This window comes from Oncorhynchus nerka, linkage group LG3 (genome assembly GCF_034236695.1).
Source record: "Oncorhynchus nerka isolate Pitt River linkage group LG3, Oner_Uvic_2.0, whole genome shotgun sequence".
NCBI classification, from domain to species: Eukaryota; Metazoa; Chordata; class Actinopteri; order Salmoniformes; family Salmonidae; genus Oncorhynchus; species Oncorhynchus nerka.
Window position 1 is genome coordinate 72,287,651 of NC_088398.1, and position 21,904 is coordinate 72,309,554.

At 46.0% G+C, this 21,904-nt stretch overlaps 2 protein-coding genes across 4 annotated transcripts in view; one reads left to right on the forward strand and one right to left on the reverse strand.

Moving 5' to 3' along the window:
* Nucleotides 1-21,904, forward strand: part of lg3h2orf49 (linkage group 3 C2orf49 homolog) — a 33,362-nt gene that overhangs the window by 3,129 nt on the left and 8,329 nt on the right. For both annotated transcript variants that reach the window (XM_065015424.1, XM_065015427.1), the window contains exons 4-5: nt 9-4,032; nt 4,123-4,200. In XM_065015424.1, coding sequence (XP_064871496.1) covers nt 9-56 — 48 coding nt within the window. In that variant the 3' untranslated portion in view covers nt 57-4,032; nt 4,123-4,200. The remainder of the gene's footprint in view (nt 1-8; nt 4,033-4,122; nt 4,201-21,904) is intronic.
* Nucleotides 1,321-21,690, reverse strand: fhl2a (four and a half LIM domains 2a). Of its 2 annotated transcripts, none has more exons than XM_029644363.2 (6): nt 21,584-21,690; nt 8,999-9,174; nt 8,436-8,610; nt 4,988-5,157; nt 4,457-4,643; nt 1,321-3,990 (listed from the first exon to the last, which is right to left on the reverse strand). In XM_029644363.2, exons 2-6 carry the CDS (start codon nt 9,152-9,154, stop codon nt 3,839-3,841), a joined length of 840 nt encoding a protein of 279 aa, XP_029500223.2. In that variant the 5' UTR covers nt 9,155-9,174; nt 21,584-21,690; the 3' UTR covers nt 1,321-3,838. The 2 variants fall into 2 exon arrangements, with proteins under 2 accessions (XP_029500223.2, XP_029500224.1); XM_029644364.2 differs by lacking the exon at nt 21,584-21,690 and adding an exon at nt 13,461-13,829.

Below are 21,904 nucleotides of genomic sequence, written 5' to 3' on the forward strand. Positions count from 1 at the left end.
CTCCTCAGGGTGAGCTCAAAGAAAAGAAAAAGATCCAGAAAGTGACCTGGCCTTGACCCTGGACCGTACCCAGAGACCCACCACTCCAGTGTAGAGCAGTGATGAGCCACCTCACACTGGGGCATTCTCTGCCAGAGTCGGGACAATCACAGAACGGGTGGTGACATCCGTCCTCATTTACCTAACTGACCCCAGAACTACTCTCTGACCCTTTACCTGACCCTCAAGTGTCCTTACTGTGAGTATTCTGCTCCTGGGACTTTACTGACTCTTAATGCAGATATGGCACCACAATATTTCTACGTTCATAAGTATTTTGTGGAATAAGCAGTTTAACCCTCAATTCTGCTCTATGCATTATAATTCTGTGATGTGACCTACCTGAAATCCTCTTAGAACAGTTAGAGTTCATCCTTCCAGTGCTGTTAGAACTTGAGTTGAGGAGGTTGATGGTGTTTAACTTGATAGGAAAGCATTGTAGACCCAAAGTTAAGTTGTTATGCATCTTCATACGTTTGTGTGGCCGTACCATATCCACAGTGGGGCATGATGGGTAAGGGATTTCTCTGGGTTTTGATACTGATTCCTCCTACTGATCCTCAGTAGGAGGAACATTGCCGCTGGCCGCCCCACCACCGTTATCGTTGGTGAGGTGCATGGTAATTGTAAAACTCATTGCAGTACATTTTTAAAAATTTTATTTCACCTTTATTTAACCAGGTAGGCAAGTTGAGAACAAGTTCTCATTTACAATTTACATATAGCGCGTGCAATGATGTCGGGCGGGGGGGCAGTGTTTTGTTGTTGGCAGGAACTTCTTTGTTGCTGTTTCACAATTTAAGGATTCCAGCTTTATTGTATTGGTACTGTGACACTTGCATTTGCAATGGGATGTTTAGCTAGTGTGCCTTGACTTGAGTGGGGGTGCATTTGAATTAAATGGAAGTGAACCACCAGATGGTGCCAGAGACTCAGTCCTGCATGATTTGCAAGCGCCTGAGAAAGACTTTGCTCCTGGTCTAGGATCAGATTAGCCAACCTTGAATCCTACTCTTTACCATTAAGGCATCAAAGCATACCTGATCCAGGACCAGCAGTTAGGGGCAACTTGTACCAACTCAAAGGCATTGTAGAAGATTTTCCCCAAATGTATTTAGCCGCCTCTACGTTCCAAAATGTAGATGTATAGAGGGAAGTGCCCATCAACTGCCCCTTGTTGGACTCCATCCTCTAACTCTGCCACCGCAGCTAAAGAAAACCCTAGAGGAAACACTTAACTTCATGTCACTTCCTTAGTCATACAAGGTGTACAGCAGTTGGTGCATTTTTATACGTCTTTATTTGGACTTCAGACACTGACTTCCTGTCAGAGCCCTTGTGACTGATAAGTGACATGTCTGTTGGCTCTCACCTTAATAGGCATGGCTCATCGTTACCAAGCATTTGCACCAGTGTCAGTCAAATGTATATGTGTTGGGGGTGATAAATAAACAGAGCTTAAAAACCAAACTGTCATTATTTACACTGATTAATGTTTTTCTTTCTTTTAGTTGTAGCTTTTGTTCTATTCCCATCTGAATAACATTACAGACTTTGCACCAGTGTAAATGCCCGGTAAATCTGAGTTCACATTTTTGCAACTTTGGGACTTATGCTCCCTCATACACACCAGTAGATAGCCTTTAAAATCTTAAAGGTATTTGGCACCCAAATTACACAATGACTGCAATAATTGTGTAGTTCAGGGGAAAATATTCCTTTCAATACATAAACTCTGAATATATGAATCTTTTATAATTATGACAGACATTCATGCGTAAAACTTCAAACTATGTGATGTATCAAGCCAGGGCATGCAGAAAGCTAAATTTGCTGTTGCACTCCAAAAAACATTAATGTATATTTTTGAACTCATAGTGTATATGGGGTTAGTAGCCTAATAACGAGTGTGTTGCTGATGCATGCAAGATCTTGCAACGCCCGGATAGGTATTTTACGTATTAGCAAACCACATGATGTTAAGGCAATCTGATGCCGACTGCCCAGTCTGACGTGGCACCCAATCATTGGTTGATGCATGCGACGTCTGAGAAGGGGAACGCGACCAGTATCTTGTGTTCATATGTCATATATATATACACACAGTTGAAGTTAGAAGTTTACATACACTTAGGTTGGAGTCATTAAAACTCATTTTTCAACCACTCCACAAATTTCTTGACAACAAACTATAGTTTTGGCAAGTCGGTTAGGACATCTACTTTGTGCATGACACAATACATTTTTCCAACAGTTGTTGACAGATTATTTCACTTACAATTCACTGTATTACATTTCCAGTGGGTCAGAAGTTTACATACATGAAGTTGACTGTGCCTTAAACAGCTTGGAAAATTCCAGAAAATGATGTCATGGCTTTAGAAGCTTCTGATTTACATCATTTGAGTCAATTGGAGGTGTACCTGTGGATGTATTTCAAGGCCTACCTTCAAACTCAGTGCCTCTTTGCTTGACATCATGGGAAAATCAAAAGAAATCAGCCAACACCTCAGAATCTTTGTAGACCACAAGTCTAGTTCATCCTTGGGAGACATTTCCAAACGCCTGAAGGTACCACGTTCATCTGTACAAACAATAGTACGCAAGTATAAACACCATGGGACCACGCAGTCGTCATGCCGCTCAGGAAGGAGACGCGTTCTTTCTCCTAGAGATGAACGTACTTTGGTGTGAAAAGTGCAAATCAATCCAAGAACAACAACAAAGGACTTTGTGAAGACGCTGGAGGAAACGGGTATAAAAGTATCTATATCCACAGTAAAATAGGTCCTATATCGACATAACGTGAAAGGCCGCTCAGCAAGGAAGAAGCCACTGCTCCAAAACTGCCATAAAAATGCCAGACTACGGTTTGCAACTGCACATGGGGACAAAGATCGTAATTTTTGGAGAAATGTCCTCTGGTCTGATGAAACAAAAATAGAACTGTTTGACCATAATGACCATTGTTATGTTTCGAGGAAAAGGGGGAGGCTTGCAAACCGAAGAACACCATCCCAACCGTGAAGCATGGGGGTGGCAGCTTTGCTGCAGGAGGGAGGGACTGGTGTCCTTCCCAAAATAGATGGCATCATGAGGTAGGGAAATTATGTGGATATATTGATATATATATATATATATATCTCAAGACATTAGACATCAGAAGTTAAAGCTTGGTCGCAAATGGGTCTTCCAAATGTACAATGTTCCCAATAATACTTCCAAAATTGTGGTAAAATGGCTTAAGGACAACAAAGTCAAGGTATTGGAGTGGCAGAACTGAATTTGTGGGCAGAACTGAAAAAGTGTGTGAGAGCAAGGAGGCCTACAAACCTGACTCAGTTACACCAGCTCTATCAGGAGGAATGGGCAAAAATTCACCCAACTTACTGTGGGAAGCTTGTGGAAGGCTACCTGAAACGTTTGACCCAAGTTAAACAATTTAAAGGCAATGCTACCAAATACTAATTGAGTGTATGTAAACTTCTGAACCACTGGGAATGTGATGAAAGAAAGAAAATCTGAAATAAATCATTCTCTCTACCATTAGTCTGACATTTCACATTCTTAAAATAAAGTGGTGAACCTAACTGACCTAAGACAGGGAATCTTTACTAGGATTTAAATGTCAGGAATTGTAAAAAACTGAGTTTAAATGTATTTGGCTAAGATGTATGTAAACTTCAGACTTCAACTGAGTACAGTGATACTCAGTTGTGCTGTGATAGGTCGTTGTTACTTCCTGGTTGTTTCGTTAATTTCCAATCAGACGTGTCGGCCACTCGCTGCCTGCCAGATGTCAGATGTCTTTGCCACACTCGGGGCACAGGATGTCGTCACGCTCGGTGAGGAAACCCCGGCCCACCAGGGAGACGGAGCACTTCTTACAGTTGAAGCAGTCGTTGTGCCACTGGCGCTCTTCAAACGAGATGTACTTACTGCCACCCAGACCTGAGAGAACGGGGAGAGATGAACACATGCTGTTATCAAAAGGTGAATGATGTCTCTGCATCCTAAAACATAAATGAAGGAAACCATAGAGCATTTATACTGTATCTTGCTTTCTCTTATCCATTTCCACAGATCAGTGATTGGGGAAGGAGGAAAGGTGGAGAACTTTAGTAAGGATTCAAACAGGGCCACAGTGTACAGCGTGATGGGGTGAGTAAGTGACTGACTTCCTGATTTACAAGTTAGCCACTTTTAAATCAGTTCTATCTAACTGGCTGACTGACTCATTCTGTTCGAGACGGGTTTCCTCGCAGGTCTGCACAGATGATCGGATCGCTCTGTCATGTCCCCTTTAGTTCCTGATACACTAAGCACTGTTCCACGTGTCGTAAAGATCTGATAATCAGTGCGTGACCTGAGCAGAAAACGTGTATCTGCAACACACCCAGATGGATAGATAGATTACCGCTGATGGGGGTGGTGCAGGAAGCACACTTCTTAGCATACAGGTTGCAGAAACAGTTGAGGCAGTAGGCAAAGTCGTCACGGGAGGTGAAGCGTTGGCCAGACAGCTGCTGCTTGCAGCCGGTGCACAGGAAGCAGTCCTTATGCCAGGGCTGGTCGCGATAGGTCACCCCGCCAGTAGTGATGGGCTATTATGGAGAGAGAGTTAGGTCAAATGTGACTGCACACCAATAAGCACATACACACCAACCAAGTGCTACACACCAGGCACCAACAGATACCAGATTTTAGCGGTTAAGCGATCCATTCAATAAATTGCCACGTGAATGGATACTGAGGACATTTGTGGACATGTAAAAGTACTAATCGTTCTTGCTCTAGTCTAGCTTGCCAGATTCACAGCCAGTCTTTCAGTAGTTGTAGAAAGAGCCCTGTTTTCTATCTCTCTTATGTATACACCACTTTAGAGGACAGAAAAGGTGAGGAAGAGATACTACAGTATTTACTCTTAATATTATGACCTTAGACCTACCTTCTTGCAGTGCACACACTGCATGGCAAACTGTTTCTCGTAGCAGGGCACACAGAAGTTGTGGTTCTCCTTGGGGATGAAGCTCTTGGTGCCGATGGGCTGCTGGCAACGCTGGCAGGTGAAGCAGGTCTCATGCCAGCTGTTACCCTTATGCTCCATCTTCCTGGAGCCTGAATGAAGGGTAGGGAGTGAGAGAGAGAGAGAGAGAGGGAGGGAGGGGAAAGTGGAGGAAGGAGGGATGGATGGGTGGGTAAAGGAATTAAGAAGTATAGAGAATGGAGAGTGCGAAAGAGGACACACATGCTACTCAGTCCTTGGGTTACACACAGTCCCTCACTGTCTGACCCCTCAGAGCTGCTCTCTAAAATACTTCCTGGGTTTTAACATTTTTATTAAATTAGAATTGTATTGGTCACATACACATGGTTTACAGATGTTAATGCGAGTATAGCAAAATGCTTATGCTTCTAGTTCCGACAGTGCTGTAATATCTAACAAGTCCTAAAGGCCCTAAACGATATTAGAATCACCATCGATAAGAGACAATACCGTGCAGCTGTATTCATTAAAGTGACTAGTGATCCATTTATTAAAGTGTCCAGTGATTGGGTCTCAATGTAGGTAGCAGCTTCTCTGAGTTAGTGATTGCTGTTTAGCAGTCTGATGGCCTTGAGATACAATCTGTTTTTCAATCTCTCGGTCTTTGTATACAAACACAGTGGGTACAGAGGGGCATTGTTGTGTTCAAGGAAGTCTGGAGCAAATGTATTCAGTATCTACAGTACATTCAGTGTTTCTGCTCTGCTGCAACCCCAGACCTCACCAGAGTAGAGTTACACTGACTGTCTGTCTGTTTGTCTGAGAGAAGCACCATCCCAAGGAGTTATGGAAATTATGATATTTAAAGACATAGATTAGTTAGAATCATCCAAAACTTTCTACTACCACCACTACTACTACCATTGGTACTACTACTACTAGTACTACTACTGGTACTACTACTGGTACTACTACTACTGGTACTACTACTACTGGTAGTACTACTACTGACACTACTACTACTGACACTACTACTACTACCATTGGTACTACTACTACTAGTACTACTACTGGTACTACTACTGGTACTACTACTACTGGTAGTACTACTACTGACACTACTACTACTGACACTACTACTACTACCATTGGTACTACTACTACTAGTACTACTACTGGTACTACTACTGGTACTACTGCCACTACTACTACTGACACTACTACTACTACTGGTACTACTACTACTGGTATTGGTACTACTACTACTACTACTACTGGTATTGGTACTACTACTACTACTACTGGTACTACTACTACTACGACTACTGGTACTACGATTTCTGCTACTACTACTGGTACTACTACTACTACTACTACTGGTACTGGTACTACTACTACTGGTACTACTACGACTACTACTGGTATTGGTATTACTACTACGACTACTACTGGTATTGGTATTACTACTACTACTACTGGCACTATTACTACGACTACTACTGGTACTGGTACTACTACGACTACTACTGGTATTGGTACTACTGCTACTACTACTGGCACTACTACTACTGGCACTACTACTACAACTACTACTGGTACTGGTACTACTACTACTGGTACTACTATGCCTGGTACTACTGGCACTACTACTGCTGGTACTGGTACAACTAATACTACTACTACTATTACTACTACTGGTACTACTACTACTACTACTGCTGGCACTACTACTACTAATACTTGTACTAATCCTGGTACTGCTACTGGTACGACTACTACTACTACTACTACTACTACTGGTACTGGTACTACTACGCCTACTGGTACTACTGGCACTACTACTACTACTGGTACTGGTACTACTACTACTGGTACTACTACGCTTACTGGCACTACTACTACTAATACTGGTACTACTATTATTACTACCTACTACTGGAACTACTACTGGTACTTCTGGTACTACTACTACTGGCACTACTACTACTACTACTACTGGTATTACTACTACTGCTACTACTACTACTACTACTACTACTACTACTACTACTACTACTGCTGGCACTACTACTACTACTAATGTTGGTACTGGTACTACTAATCCTGGTACTACTACTGCTACTGGTACTACTACTACTACTACTACTACTGGTGCTACTACGCCTATTGGTACTACTGGCACTACTACTACTACTACTACTGGCACTACTACTACTGCTACTGGTACTACTAATACTACTGGTACTGGTACTACTACTACTGGTACTACTACGCCTACTGGCACTACTACTACTAATACTGGTACTGGTACTACTAATTCTGGTACTATTAATATTACTACTACTACTGGCACTACTACTACTACTGGTACTATTACTACTACTACTGGCACTACTACTACTGGCACTACTACTACTGCTACTGGTACTACTAATACTACTGGTACTACTACTGGTACTGCTGGTACTACTACTACTGGCACTACTACTACTAATACTGGTACTGGTACTACTAATTCTGGTACTATTAATATTACTACTACTACTGGCACTACTACTACTACTGGTACTACTACTACTAATACTGGCACTACTACTACTACTGGCACTACTACTACTACTGGCACTACTACTACTGGTACTACTACTACTACTACTACTGACACTGCTACTACTGCTGGTACTGGTACTACTACTACTACTACTACTACTGACACTGCTACTACTGCTGGTACTGGTACTACTACTACTACTACTACTACTGACACTGCTACTATTGCTGGTACTGGTACTACTACTACTACTACTACTACTATGGGTACTACTACTACTGGTATTACTACCACTACTGGTACTGGTACTACTACTTCTATTTTTACTGGTACTACTACTACTGACACTGCTACTACTGCTGGTACTGGTACTACTACTACTACTACCATGGGTACTACTACTACTGGTATTACTACCACTGCTGGTACTGGTACTACTACTACTGGTACTACTACTTCTATTTTTACTGGTACTACTACTACTACTACTGGTACTGGTACTACTACTTCTATTTTTACTGGTACTACTACTACTACTGGTACTACTACTGGTACTACTACTTCTATTTTTACTGGTACTACTACTACTACTGCTCAAACAAATCAACTCAAAATGTCAGGTCTGTAAAATAACGTAACTTCCTGAAGATTCATGGGAAGCTGTGTTTGTTGGTATTTCATTTGTTTTGATAAGGGCAGATCTAAATTGTGTTTGCAACCATTATGAAGGTTTGTCCAAGATTAGTCTGTGTACATGCCTGTGTGCACGTCCGTGTGTGCATGCCCATGTGCATGCAAATGCCTGTTTGTGTGTGTGTGTGTTTACGATATGTAGATTAGATGAATGTAGGTTCTCACCAGGCATGATGGTCTTCTTGCACTCGTGGCACTTAGAGGAGTACTCATTGGAGTAGCACTCAGTGCAGAGCAGCTGGTCATCCTTGGTGGAGAAGGGCTTGTCCACCAGAGAGCGTTTACACTGGAAGCACTGGAAACACTCCTCGTGCCAGTGGCGGTCCTTATAGGACAGGTCCTACGGAGGCATCAGAGGGACAATTTCAGTCTTTATATCAGACGGCATGCTTCGACCATGTTCTTGGATGGAAGGTAAACTAAATGAGAGACAGTGATAGTGGTTCATCCCTATTTGTATGTGTCATGCAATGCATACGTGTGTGTGTTCCTACCCTGGTGTACGTGTGTGTGTGTGTTTCTACCCTGGTGTACGTGTGTGTGTGTGTTCCTACCCTGGTGTACGTGTGTGTGTGTGTTCCTACTCTGGTGTACGTGTGTGTGTGTGTGTTCCTACCCTGGTGTACGTGTGTGTGTGGTCCTACCCTGGTGTATGTGTGTGTGTTCCTACCCTGGTGTGTGTGTGTGTTCCTACCCTGGTGTACGTGTGTGTGTGTTTGTTTTCCTACCCTGGTGTTGCAGCCGATGGGTTTCTTGCAGTCCTCACAGGTGTTTGAGTACAGGCTCTCGTAGCATTTGACACAGTATGGGTTTTCCTCTCTCAGGACGTATTTCTTCCCGAACAGGGATTCCTTACAGTAGTGGCAGTCATAGCGCTCCGTCATCTTTGCACCGGGATTCCCAACTGAGGCAAGGGGAGAGAGAGAGTTTGAAAATATTATTTGTCCTACTACTGTATAACCCTTAACAGTCTAAGCTATGTCTAAGCCAGGGGGGCCTTACTTTTTCAATAGAAATATCTGATCAAAAATGAAAGTGGGCCTATATGAATAACATATTCACTACATGGAACAACAGACAGTCCCCCAAAACATCTAAAGAGACTTTCTTCTGAAGTGTCTGTCCTATATCTGAGAGAGAGAATAAAGATCAGGATATATATATATATATATATATATATATAATTTCCTCCTTATTTTTGGCACTAAACCATCTCCATATATACTTCCATAATTATTTTCAACTGGTACCGGGGGGACCTTCAGACAAGTATTGTGAGGCCTGTGGGAAACCTAGAGCAAAACAGTAACGGACACATCTCAACATCACCTCTTCAGAGGAGACATTCATGGTCGAATTGCTGCAAAGAAACCACTACTAAAGGACACCAATAAGAAGAAGAGACTTGCTTGGGCTGATGAGTCCAAATTTGAGATTTTTGGTTCCAACCGCAGTGTCTTTGTGAAACGCAGAGTAGGTGAACAGATGATCTCTGCATGTGTGGTTCCCATCGTGAAGCATGAAGGAGGAGGTGTGATGGTGTGGGGTTCCTTTGCTGGTGACACTGCCTGTGATATATTTACAATTCAAGGCACACTTAACCAGCATGGCTACCATAGCAGTCTGCAGCGATACACCATCCCATCTGGTTTGCGCTTAGTGGGACTATCATTTGTTGTTCTCGGGACAAGGACCCAACACACCTCCAGGCTGTGTAAGGGCTATTTGACCAAGAAGGAGAGTAATGGAGTGCTGCATCAGATGACATGGCCTCGACAATCAGCCAACCTCAACCCAATTGAGTTTGACCGCAGAGTTAAGGAAAAGCAGCCAACAAGTGCTCAGCATTTGTGGGAACTCCTTCAAGCCTGTTGGAAAACCATTCCAAGTGAAGCTGGTTGAGAGAATGCCAAGAGTGTGCCAAACCGTCATCAAGGCAAAGGGTGGTTACTTTGAAAAATCTCAAATGTAAAATATATTTTGATTTTGTTTAACACTTTTTTGGTTACTACGTGATTCCATATGTAATATTTCATAGTTGTGATGTCTTCACTATTATTCTATAATGTAGAAAATACTGTCCAAACTTTTGACTGGTACTGCATTTCAACCGTTCGCTGCCTGCACCCGCCTGCCCGACTAGCATCACCACCCTGGATGGTTCCGACCTAGAATATGTGGACATCTATAAGTACCTAGGTGTCTGGCTAGACTGTAAACTCTCCTTCCAGACTCATATCAAACATCTCCAATCTAAAATCAAATCTAGAGTTGGCTTTCTATTCCGCAACAAAGCCTCCTTCACTCACGCTGCCAAACTTACCCTAGTAAAACTGGCTATCCTACCGATCCTCGACTTCGGCGATGTCATCTACAAAATAGCTTCAAATACTCTACTCAGCAAACTGAATGCAGTTTATCACAGTGCCATCCATTTTGTTACTAAAGCACCTTATACCACCCACCACTGCGACCTGTATGCTCTAGTCGGCTGGCCCTCGCTACATATTCGTCGCCAGACCCACTGGCTCCAGGTCATCTACAAGTCCATGCTAGGTAAAGCTCCGCCTTATCTCAGTTCACTGGTCACGATGGCTCCAGCAGGTGTATCTCACTTATCAACCCTAAAGCCAACACCTCATTTGGCCGCCTTTTGTTCCAGGTCTCTGCTGCCTGTGACTGGAACGAATTGCAAAAATCGCCGAAGTTGGAGACTTTTATCTCCCTCACCAACTTCAAACATCTGCAATCTGAGCAGCTAACTGATCGCTGTAGCTGTACATAGTCTATCGGTAAATAGCCCACTCCTCACCTGGTTAAATAAAGGTGAAATAAAAATAAAATAAATAAATGTGTTTTATATTCGTGTGTAGCCCAAACTGTTGGGACGCTACCGACAGAAGTTGGCAGATCGGCTGCACCGACTTCAGACGAGTCCCAAGACTCTTATGTTGTGAGAGTCTCATCTTTCCATAGAGGGGACGTTAGGACACTACGGACAATTTTGTAAGAAGACTGATTTTCGGGATGTCTCATGGTCTGATGAACACCGCTTTAGATGCGGAAGTGCAACATCAGAGGATGAGGTGAATTGAGATGCATCCAATGCAAAGAAAATATCTCTAGTTTAACAGATATCTCTAGTTTAACAGATATCTCTGGTTTTTAACAGATATCTCTGGTTTAACAGATATCTCTGGTTTAACAGATATATCTCTGGTTTAACAGATATATCTCTGGTTTTTAACAGATATATCTCTGGTTTTTAACAGATATATCTCTGGTTTTTAACAGATATATCTCTGGTTTAACAGATATATCTCTGGTTTAACAGATATATCTCTGGTTTTTAACAGATATATCTCTGGTTTTTAACAGATATCTCTGGTTTAACAGATACAGATATCTCTGGTTTAACAGATATCTCTGGTTTAACAGATATATCTCTGGTTTAACAGATATATCTCTGGTTTAACAGATATATCTCTGGTTTAACAGATATATCTCTGGTTTAACAGATATCTCTCTGGTTTAACAGATATATCTCTGGTTTAACAGATATATCTCTGGTTTAACAGATATCTCTGGTTTAACAGATATATCTCTGGTTTAACAGATATCTCTAGTTTAACAGATATCTCTAGTTTAACAGATATCTCTAGTTTAACAGATATCTCTAGTTTGTTCCACTGGATGTCATAAGGTGAAAGCACCAATTTGTAAGTCGCTCTGGATAAGAGCGTCTGCTAAATGACTTAAATGTAAATGTAAATGTAGTTTAACAGATATCTCTGGTTTAACAGATATCTCTCTGGTTTAACAGATATCTCTAGTTTAACAGATATCTCTGGTTTAACAGATATCTCTCTGGTTTAACAGATATCTCTGGTTTAACAGATATCTCTGGTTTAACAGATATCTCTGGTTTAACATATATCTCTCTGGTTTAACAGATATCTCTCTGGTTTAACAGATATCTCTGGTTTAACAGATATCTCTGGTTTAACAGATATCTCTGGTTTAACAGATATCTCTCTGGTTTAACAGATATCTCTCTGGTTTAACAGATATCTCTGGTTTAACAGATATCTCTAGTTTAACAGATATCTCTGGTTTAACAGATATCTCTCTGGTTTAACAGATATCTCTCTGGTTTAACAGATATCTCTCTGGTTTAACAGATATCTCTCTGGTTTAACAGATATCTCTCTGGTTTAACAGATATCTCTGGTTTAACAAATATCTCTAGTTTAACAGATATCTCTAGTTTAACAGATATCTCTGGTTTAACAGATATATCTGCTTTAACAGATATCTCTGGTTTAACAGATATCTCTGGTTTAAACGGTCAGATTTTTATGGGGTTTTATGGGATATTTTAATTATGCTAATTGTTTTCTATGGGATATTTTAATTATGCTAATTGAATTTCCGCGGGCATCGACTCTAGGGGGATAAATGGCTCATTCAAGTTATGGTCAAGAACCTTGATCCATGACCTGCATACTTTTGTAAGTAGGTTTTTAAGAGTCCAACGAGATGAACAGAAGCCAGCTTGTAAAAGTCAAGTGTGTCTGTTGGCCTTCTCTGTGTCAGTGTTTATACAGAGATATCTGCTTCCTGACATTGAGTAGGAACAGAGAGGATACATCCTTCTCACAATCAGTCTGTTATAGTAAATGAGAACTGGATCTCAATTCACTTGCCTGTCACTGCAATGAATATAATATCCACAAAGTGCATTTCAAATTCAAGCAAAGTGGAGGCAATGCACAATAGAGATCACTGACAAGACATTGAGGAAATCACAATACACATCTGCCTGTCATCTTTTGAACCAGTGTTATATTGCCGACAGTTGTAGTATCATGTTGTACTTTTGTGTACAGTATGTCTCTCTAGAGGGTTTAGTCTTTGACCTCTGTGTGTCAGTCTTTTGTCTGTTGGTGTGACAGCTGCAGGGTGACAGATGAGAGGAACATTATTAATAGCTCTATCTATCAATCGTACTTAGAGAGAGACAGGGGACCTTCGCCCCTGCGCATACCAACACTCACTATGTCACCATGCAGTCAGTCATCCATCACCTCACCTCCGGCTGTCAGCATCACAACGCACCACAACACAGCTCAGATGCCCACAGTGTGTGTGACACGGCACAAACAGCACACTGGAAAAATGTCTACTCACGCTTTGCAGCTGTCAGCAGTCCAGCCCCTGATAAACCTCTGGTTATCCCTTTGTGTTTGGCCTGTCACTCTGCTGACCTGTGTGTGTGTTTGTACGCGTGTGTGGCCGGCTGCCTCTGGAAGTCCCCAGTGTCCCAGGCACACGACGCTGCATACCTCTCTCCTCTACACGTCTCACCACTTTCCTCTCGTTCTCATTCTTCCCTCTCTCTTTCTTTCTGAGTTCTGACCTACTCCCCTCTTGCCCACTGATTCCACCGTAATGGTTTGACCATATAAGGAGGCAAAGGAAAAACAGGAGAACTTGAGAATGTCCCCCCTCACTTTCTTAATAAAATCCTTCTCTCTTTCCCTCTTATTCTTATTCACCCTCTCATCTCTCGCTAGATCTCTCTTCTTCCCTCTCTCCCTGTCCCCAACCCCCTCTCTCCCTGTACCCAACCCCCTCTCTCCCTGTACCCAACCCCCTCTCTCCCTGTCCCCAACCCCCTCTCTCTCTGTATTTGCTTTCCCTTGTTTTTCCAACCCGATACTGTCTATTTTTCTGTTTGCATTTCCTCATTACCTCGTTTGGTCCCCTTTCTCTGGACTAAATCCCCTGTAATATCATGGTATGTTCTTCATGTATTACAGCCTTTGTGTATGAGATCCTCAGATATACCACTTCTTACTCAAGAATAGGGGTCCAAACAAGAACTGAAACTAAGCCTGCATATGTTAAAGGGCTAGAGAAGGGTCTTGGTACTGGTCCAAATTAGATTGAAACAGGAAGTCAGAGGAATTTTCTGTTCTCTGTCTTCAAGTTTAAAGAGGAATAGATTTACTATCCTATCTACCGGTAATAATGACTCCCTCTAATCCCTTTTCCCAGTCTCTCCATCGCTGTTGCTCTTCCTCTCCTCTACTTCCCCTCATCCATCCATCCATCCTCTCTCGCTCTCTCTCGCTGTCTGGCTCTCTCTCACTCACTCACTCACTCACTCACTCACTCACTCACTCACTCACTCACTCACTCACTCACTCACTCACTCACTCTCTCACTCTCTCACTCTCTCTCTCACTTAAATCAGGGTTCATCTTGGTCCTAAAATAAAAGAGAAACTGAGCCCTAATAAAATCTCCAGCTATTTAAACGGTGGACAGCTGTTGGAGACGGGGCTCTGTGTTCTCTTTGATGTCACCCATACCAGCGAAGCTAACGACAGACACCAACCGCCTGACTAATACACACACACACACACACACACACGCGCGTGCACAGAATGAACACCTCAATGTGGAGGAATAGAGGGTATTTCTTAACTTTTGTCAGACATGTACAGTACTTTGCTTCTACTTGTAATACAAGTGTCATACAATGTAAGTACAAGTGTGCTGAACTCCTGGGAAGTACATGCTGTGTCATGGTTCGACCCTTGGCTCTGAGGTATGATGAAATGCAGGTTTTGTCTAGTGAGGCAATGATTTTCTGAGTGGATGATTGAATCAAGTATTTTTCTGTCAATGATTGGATCATATGTCTGTGATGGGATTGAGTGCTGTCTGTGCTGTTGTCACATGTGTGGGTTTGCCCTAATTGTGTTATGCAATGCTGGAGAATCTGAATCTGAATCTCACACACGCGCACACAAACACACTCAATTATGAAGATTTCTTATGACTTTCACAAACCTGAGCAGTTAAACTCTCATTATGCTATCACCTTAAGTTAAAATGTATTTTGTTTTTCACTATCATAATTAAACCTGTAATTAAATTGACTTGAGATAAGTTTAATATATTTACTGAGCAAGACAAAGATCCCCCATCCATCCTCTCAACACCACAACCCTCCCTCCTCACCCATCCATCCTCTCAACACCACAACCCTCCCTCCTCACCCATCCATCCTCTCTCCTCCCCTCAACACCACAACCCTCCCTCCTCACCCATCCATCCTCTCAACACCACAACCCTCCCTCCTCACCCATCCATCCTCTCAACACCACAACCCTCCTCCTCACCCATCCATCCTCTCAACACCACAACCCTCCCTCCTCACCCATCCATCCTCTCAACACCACAACCCTCCTCACCCATCCATCCTCTCAACACCACAACCCTCCCTCCTCACCCATCCATCCTCTCAACACCACAACCCTCCCTCCTCACCCATCCATCCTCTCAACACCACAACCCTCCCTCCTCACCCATCCATCCTCTCAACACCATAACCCTCCCTCCTCACCCATCCACCCTCTCTCCTCCCCTCATCACCACAACCCTCCCTCCTCACCTGTCATCTCCTCTCCTCCTCTCAACACCATAACCCTCCCTCCTCACCCATCCACCCTCTCTCCTCCCCTCATCACCATAACCCTCCCTCCTCACCCATCCATCCTCTCAACACCATAACCCTCCCTCCTCACCCATCCACCCTCTCTCCTCCCCTCATCACCACAACCCTCCCTCCTCACCCATCCATCCTCTCTCCTCCCCTCAACACCACAACCCTCCCTCCTCACCTGTCATCTCCCCTCCCCTCCCCTCAACACATAACCCTCCCTCCTCAACCATCCATCCTCTCAACACCATAACCCTCCTCCTCACCCATCCACCCTCTCTCCTCCCCTCATCACCATAACCCTCCCTCCTCACCCATCCATCCTCTCAACACCACAACCCTCCCTCCTCACCCATCCATCCTCTCTCCTCCCTCAACACCACAACCCTCCTCCTCACCCATCCATCCTCTCTCCTCCCCTCAACACCACAACCCTCCCTCCTCACCTGTCATCTCCCCTCCCCTCCCCTCAACACATAACCCTCCCTCCTCAACCATCCATCCTCTCAACACCAGAACCCTCCCTCCTCACCCATCCATCCTCTCAACACCATAACCCTCCCTCCTCACCCATCCACCCTCTCTCCTCCCCTCATCACCACAACCCTCCCTCCTCACCTGTCATCTCCCCTCCCCTCCCCTCAACACATAACCCTCCCTCCTCACCCATCCATCCTCTCAACACCAGAACCCTCCCTCCTCACCCATCCATCCTCTCTCCTCCTCTCAACACCACAACCCTCCCTCCTCACCTGTCATCTCCTCTCCTCCCCTCAACACCACAACCCTCCCTCCTCACCCATCCATCCTCTCTCCTCCTCTCAACACCATAACCCTCCCTCCTCACCCATCCATCCTCTCTCCTCCCCTCAACACCATAACCCTCCTCCTCACCCATCCACCCTCTCTCCTCCCCTCATCACCATAATCCTCCCTCCTCACCTGTCATCTCCCCTCCCCTCAACACATAACCCTCCCTCCTCACCCATCCATCCTCTCAACACCATAACCCTCCCTCCTCACCCATCCATCTCCTCTCCTCCCCTCATCACCACAACCCTCCTCCTCACCTGTCATCTCCTCTCCTCCCCTCAACACCATAACCCTCCCTCCTCACCCATCCATCCTCTCAACACCACAACCCTCCCTCCTCACCCATCCATCCTCTCTCCTCCTCTCAACACCAGAACCCTCCCTCCTCACCTGTCATCTCCCCTCCCCTCCCCTCAACACATAACCCTCCCTCCTCACCTGTCATCTCCTCTCCTCCCCTCAACACCACAACCCTCCCTCCTCACCCATCCATCCTCTCTCCTCCTCTCAACACCAAAACCCTCCCTCCTCACCCATCCATCCTCTCTCCTCCCCTCAACACCATAACCCTCCCTCCTCACCCATCCATCCTCTCTCCTCCCCTCAACACCACAACCCTCCCTCCTCACCCATCCATCCTCTCTCCTCCTCTCAACACCATAACCCTCCCTCCTCACCCATCCATCCTCTCTCCTCCCCTCAACACCATAACCCTCCCTCCTCCTCACCCATCCACCCTCTCTCCTCCCCTCATCACCATAACCCTCCCTCCTCACCCATCCATCCTCTCAACACCATAACCCTCCCTCCTCACCCATCCATCCTCTCTCCTCCCCTCAACACCATAACCCTCCCTCCTCACCCATCCACCCTCTCTCCTCCCTCATCACCACAACCCTCCCTCCTCACCCATCCATCCTCTCAACACCACAACCCTCCCTCCTCACCCATCCATCCTCTCAACACCACAACCCTCCCTCCTCACCCATCCATCCTCTCAACACCACAACCCTCCCTCCTCACCCATCCATCCTCTCAACACCACAACCCTCCCTCCTCACCCATCCATCCTCTCAACACCATAACCCTCCCTCCTCACCCATCCACCCTCTCAACACCATAACCCTCCCTCCTCACCCATCCACCCTCTCTCCTCCCCTCATCACCATAACCCTCCCTCCTCACCCATCCACCCTCTCTCCTCCCCTCATCACCATAACCCTCCCCTCACCCATCCATCCTCTCAACACCATAACCCTCCCTCCTCACCCATCCACCCTCTCTCCTCCCCTCATCACCATAACCCTCCCTCCTCACCCATCCACCCTCTCAACACCATAACCCTCCCTCCTCACCCATCCACCCTCTCTCCTCCCCTCATCACCATAACCCTCCCCCTCACCCATCCATCCTCTCAACACCATAACCCTCCCCTCCTCACCCATCCACCCTCTCTCCTCCCCTCATCACCATAACCCTCCCTCCTCACCCATCCACCCTCTCTCCTCTCCTCCCCTCATCACCATAACCCTCCCTCCTCACCCATCCATCCTCTCAACACCACAACCCTCCCTCCTCACCCATCCATCCTCTCTCCTCCCTCATCACCATAACTCTCCCTCCTCACCCATCCATCCTCTCAACACCACAACCCTCCCTCCTCACCTGTCATCTCCCCTCCCCTCAACACATAACCCTCCCTCCTCACCCATCCATCCTCTCAACACCAGAACCCTCCCTCCTCACCCATCCATCCTCTCTCCTCCTCTCAACACCAAAACCCTCCCTCCTCACCCATCCATCCTCTCTCCTCCCCTCAACACCATAACCCTCCCTCCTCACCCATCCATCCTCTCTCCTCCCCTCAACACCACAACCCTCCCTCCTCACCCATCCATCCTCTCTCCTCCTCTCAACACCATAACCCTCCCTCCTCACCCATCCATCCTCTCTCCTCCCCTCAACACCATAACCCTCCCTCCTCACCCATCCACCCTCTCTCCTCCCCTCATCACCATAACCCTCCTCCTCACCCATCCATCCTCTCAACACCATAACCCTCCCTCCTCACCCATCCATCCTCTCTCCTCCCCTCAACACCATAACCCTCCCTCCTCACCCATCCACCCTCTCTCCTCCCCTCATCACCACAACCCTCCCTCCTCACCCATCCATCCTCTCAACACCACAACCCTCCCTCCTCACCCATCCATCCTCTCAACACCACAACCCTCCCTCTTCACCCATCCATCCTCTCAACACCACAACCCTCCCTCCTCACCCATCCATCCTCTCAACACCACAACCCTCCCTCCTCACCCATCCATCCTCTCAACACCATAACCCTCCCTCCTCACCCATCCACCCTCTCAACACCATAACCCTCCCTCCTCACCCATCCACCCTCTCTCCTCCCCTCATCACCATAACCCTCCCTCCTCACCCATCCACCCTCTCTCCTCCCCTCATCACCATAACCCTCCCCTCACCCATCCATCCTCTCAACACCATAACCCCCTCCTCACCCATCCACCCTCTCTCCTCCCCTCATCACCATAACCCTCCCTCCTCACCCATCCACCCTCTCAACACCATAACCCTCCCTCCTCACCCATCCACCCTCTCTCCTCCCCTCATCACCATAACCCTCCCCCTCACCCATCCATCCTCTCAACACCATAACCCTCCCTCCTCACCCATCCACCCTCTCTCCTCCCTCATCACCATAACCCTCCCTCCTCACCCATCCACCCTCTCTCCTCCCCTCATCACCATAACCCTCCCCTCACCCATCCATCCTCTCAACACCATAACCCTCCCTCCTCACCCATCCACCCTCTCTCCTCCCCTCATCACCATAACCCTCCTCCTCACCCATCCATCCTCTCAACACCACAACCCTCCCTCCTCACCCATCCATCCTCTCAACACCATAACCCTCCCTCCTCACCCATCCATCTCCTCTCCTCCCCTCAACACCACAACCCTCCCTCCTCACCCATCCATCCTCTCAACACCACAACCCTCCCTCCTCACCTGTCATCTCCTCTCCCTTCCCTTCCCCTCAACACCACAACCCTCCCTCCTCACCCATCCATCCTCTCTCCTCCCCTCAACACCACAACCCTCCCTCCTCACCCATCCATCCTCTCTCCTCCCCTCAACACCACAACCCTCCCTCCTCACCTGTCATCTCCTCTCCTTCCCTCAACACCACAACCCTCCCTCCTCACCTGTCATCTCCTCTCCCTTCCCTCAACACCACAACCCTCCCTCCTCACCTGTCATCTCCTCTCCCTTCCCTCAACACCACAACCCTCCCTCCTCACCTGTCATCTCCTCTCCTTCCCTCAACACCACAACCCTCCCTCCTCACCTGTCATCTCCTCTCCCTTCCCTCAACACCACAACCCTCCCTCCTCACCTGTCATCTCCTCTCCCTTCCCTCAACACCACAACCCTCCCTCCTCACCTGTCATCTCCTCTCCCTTCCCTCAACACCACAACCCTCCCTCCTCACCTGTCATCTCCTCTCCCTTCCCTCAACACCATAACCCTCCCTCCTCACCCATCCATCCTCTCTCCTCCCTTCTTTTCCACTACAAATCGGCCACCTCCCAATTTATCCCTGGAGTACCCACACCTCACTCAGTTGGAGGCTTGAGCCACAATGGCGGGAGTGGCCCACAGTGACACGAGTCTCTAATGATAGCCAGTACCCTCAGAGGAAACTGGAATGCTTTTAAGAGCCACGATAGAGGGGCTAGACAGGTGCTCAAAATAGCTCAATGTTTCAACGACAAACTACTACAGAAATGCACCATCCCTCAAACATACAGGCCTCATATTTAGCATACCCAATGAGCTGAGTGAGTACTTTTGGGACTATTCCATTGGATCCATCCAGCCAGGACAGCACTGAACGCTATCTCTCAGTCTCAAGGGGTGGAACTCTGTTTCCCCAAATGTACCCCCCCTTCGCCCATACCACTACCCACTCCTAACCATAACTATAGGGTATAGATAACTGGCAGATAGGCACAGAGCATATTAGACCCTGTTTGTCAGCCCTGTTTGTCTGCCCTGTCTGTCTGCCTTGTCTGTCTGCCCTGTCTGTCTGCCATGTCTGTCAGCACAGTATCCAGGCACACTGATAACAGCTACATTTATCCTCTTGCATTAGATATTACAGCATAGCATAGACAGGCTCTGCCACACACACACACACACACACGCACACACGCACACGCGCACACACACACATTCACACATACATGCATACATTGACTGATGGATCTTGTATCTGCATTGTGACAATGTAAATCTGCTGAAATTATTACCTTACCTTGCCTTGCTAAATAATAGCATTTAAAACAAAGTCCTCTACATCCAAAATAATTTCCTCTCCAAGGCACAGTGAATGCAGGACAGTAGGGTCAGGCTTTTCGAGGACACAGAAACACATCTTTAAGATGCCTAGTTTGATCATGCTTGTAATCTGTATCATAGAGAAGTAGTTGATACTGACTGAAGCTCAACTGATTACCTCTAATTCAAAGTGACAGTGGCACATTTCTTTAACAAAATAAGTCTATCAAGCTAAAGTTGAGTTAGTCAGTGGAGAAATTAGGTCAAATGTCAAAGTTCAGTCATAGTGTTCAAGGCCTGAATAACCGTAATCAGAGAGAGAGAGAGAGAGAGAGTTGTGGAGATTTAGGAGGAGGTCGGGAGTTATTGTTTGAGCTGAGTGGAGGGTGATTGTTTCAGGTGGTAGAGAAGAAGAGGTAATCAGATGGATGAATGGTGGAAAGATGGAAAGAAGGAGAACATGGTTAAGTAGAGGGATAAGAGCTCAGGTGGAGAGAGGGAATGGGCGTGTGAGAGGATGAGTGGAATTAAATGTTTATGTCCCAGAAAAGGAAAAGAAAGAAAGAAGAGGAGTGAAGAAGGGATGGATGGGTAGAGGAGTGGACAGTGCTGAGTCCTACCTTTCTGTCTGTGGAGGGTGTGTGTCTGTGAGGAGTCTGCTCAGACTGAGACCGGTGAACAGAGGGCGAGCTGTAGTCACTCCTGATTGGATTACCCCACCCATAGACAACAATTGTGGAGCGGGTGAGGAGGGGGTTGGGGGGGTGAGGAGTGGGGGTTTGAAATGGGCTATAAATACAATGGCCCTACAGAGATAAAACTCTCTCTCTCTCTCTTTCTCTCTTCTCTCTCTTCTCTTTCTCTCTCTTCTCTCCTCTCTCCTCTTTCTCTCTTCTCTCTCTTCTCTCTTCTCTCTCTTCTCTTTCTCTCTTCTCTCTCTT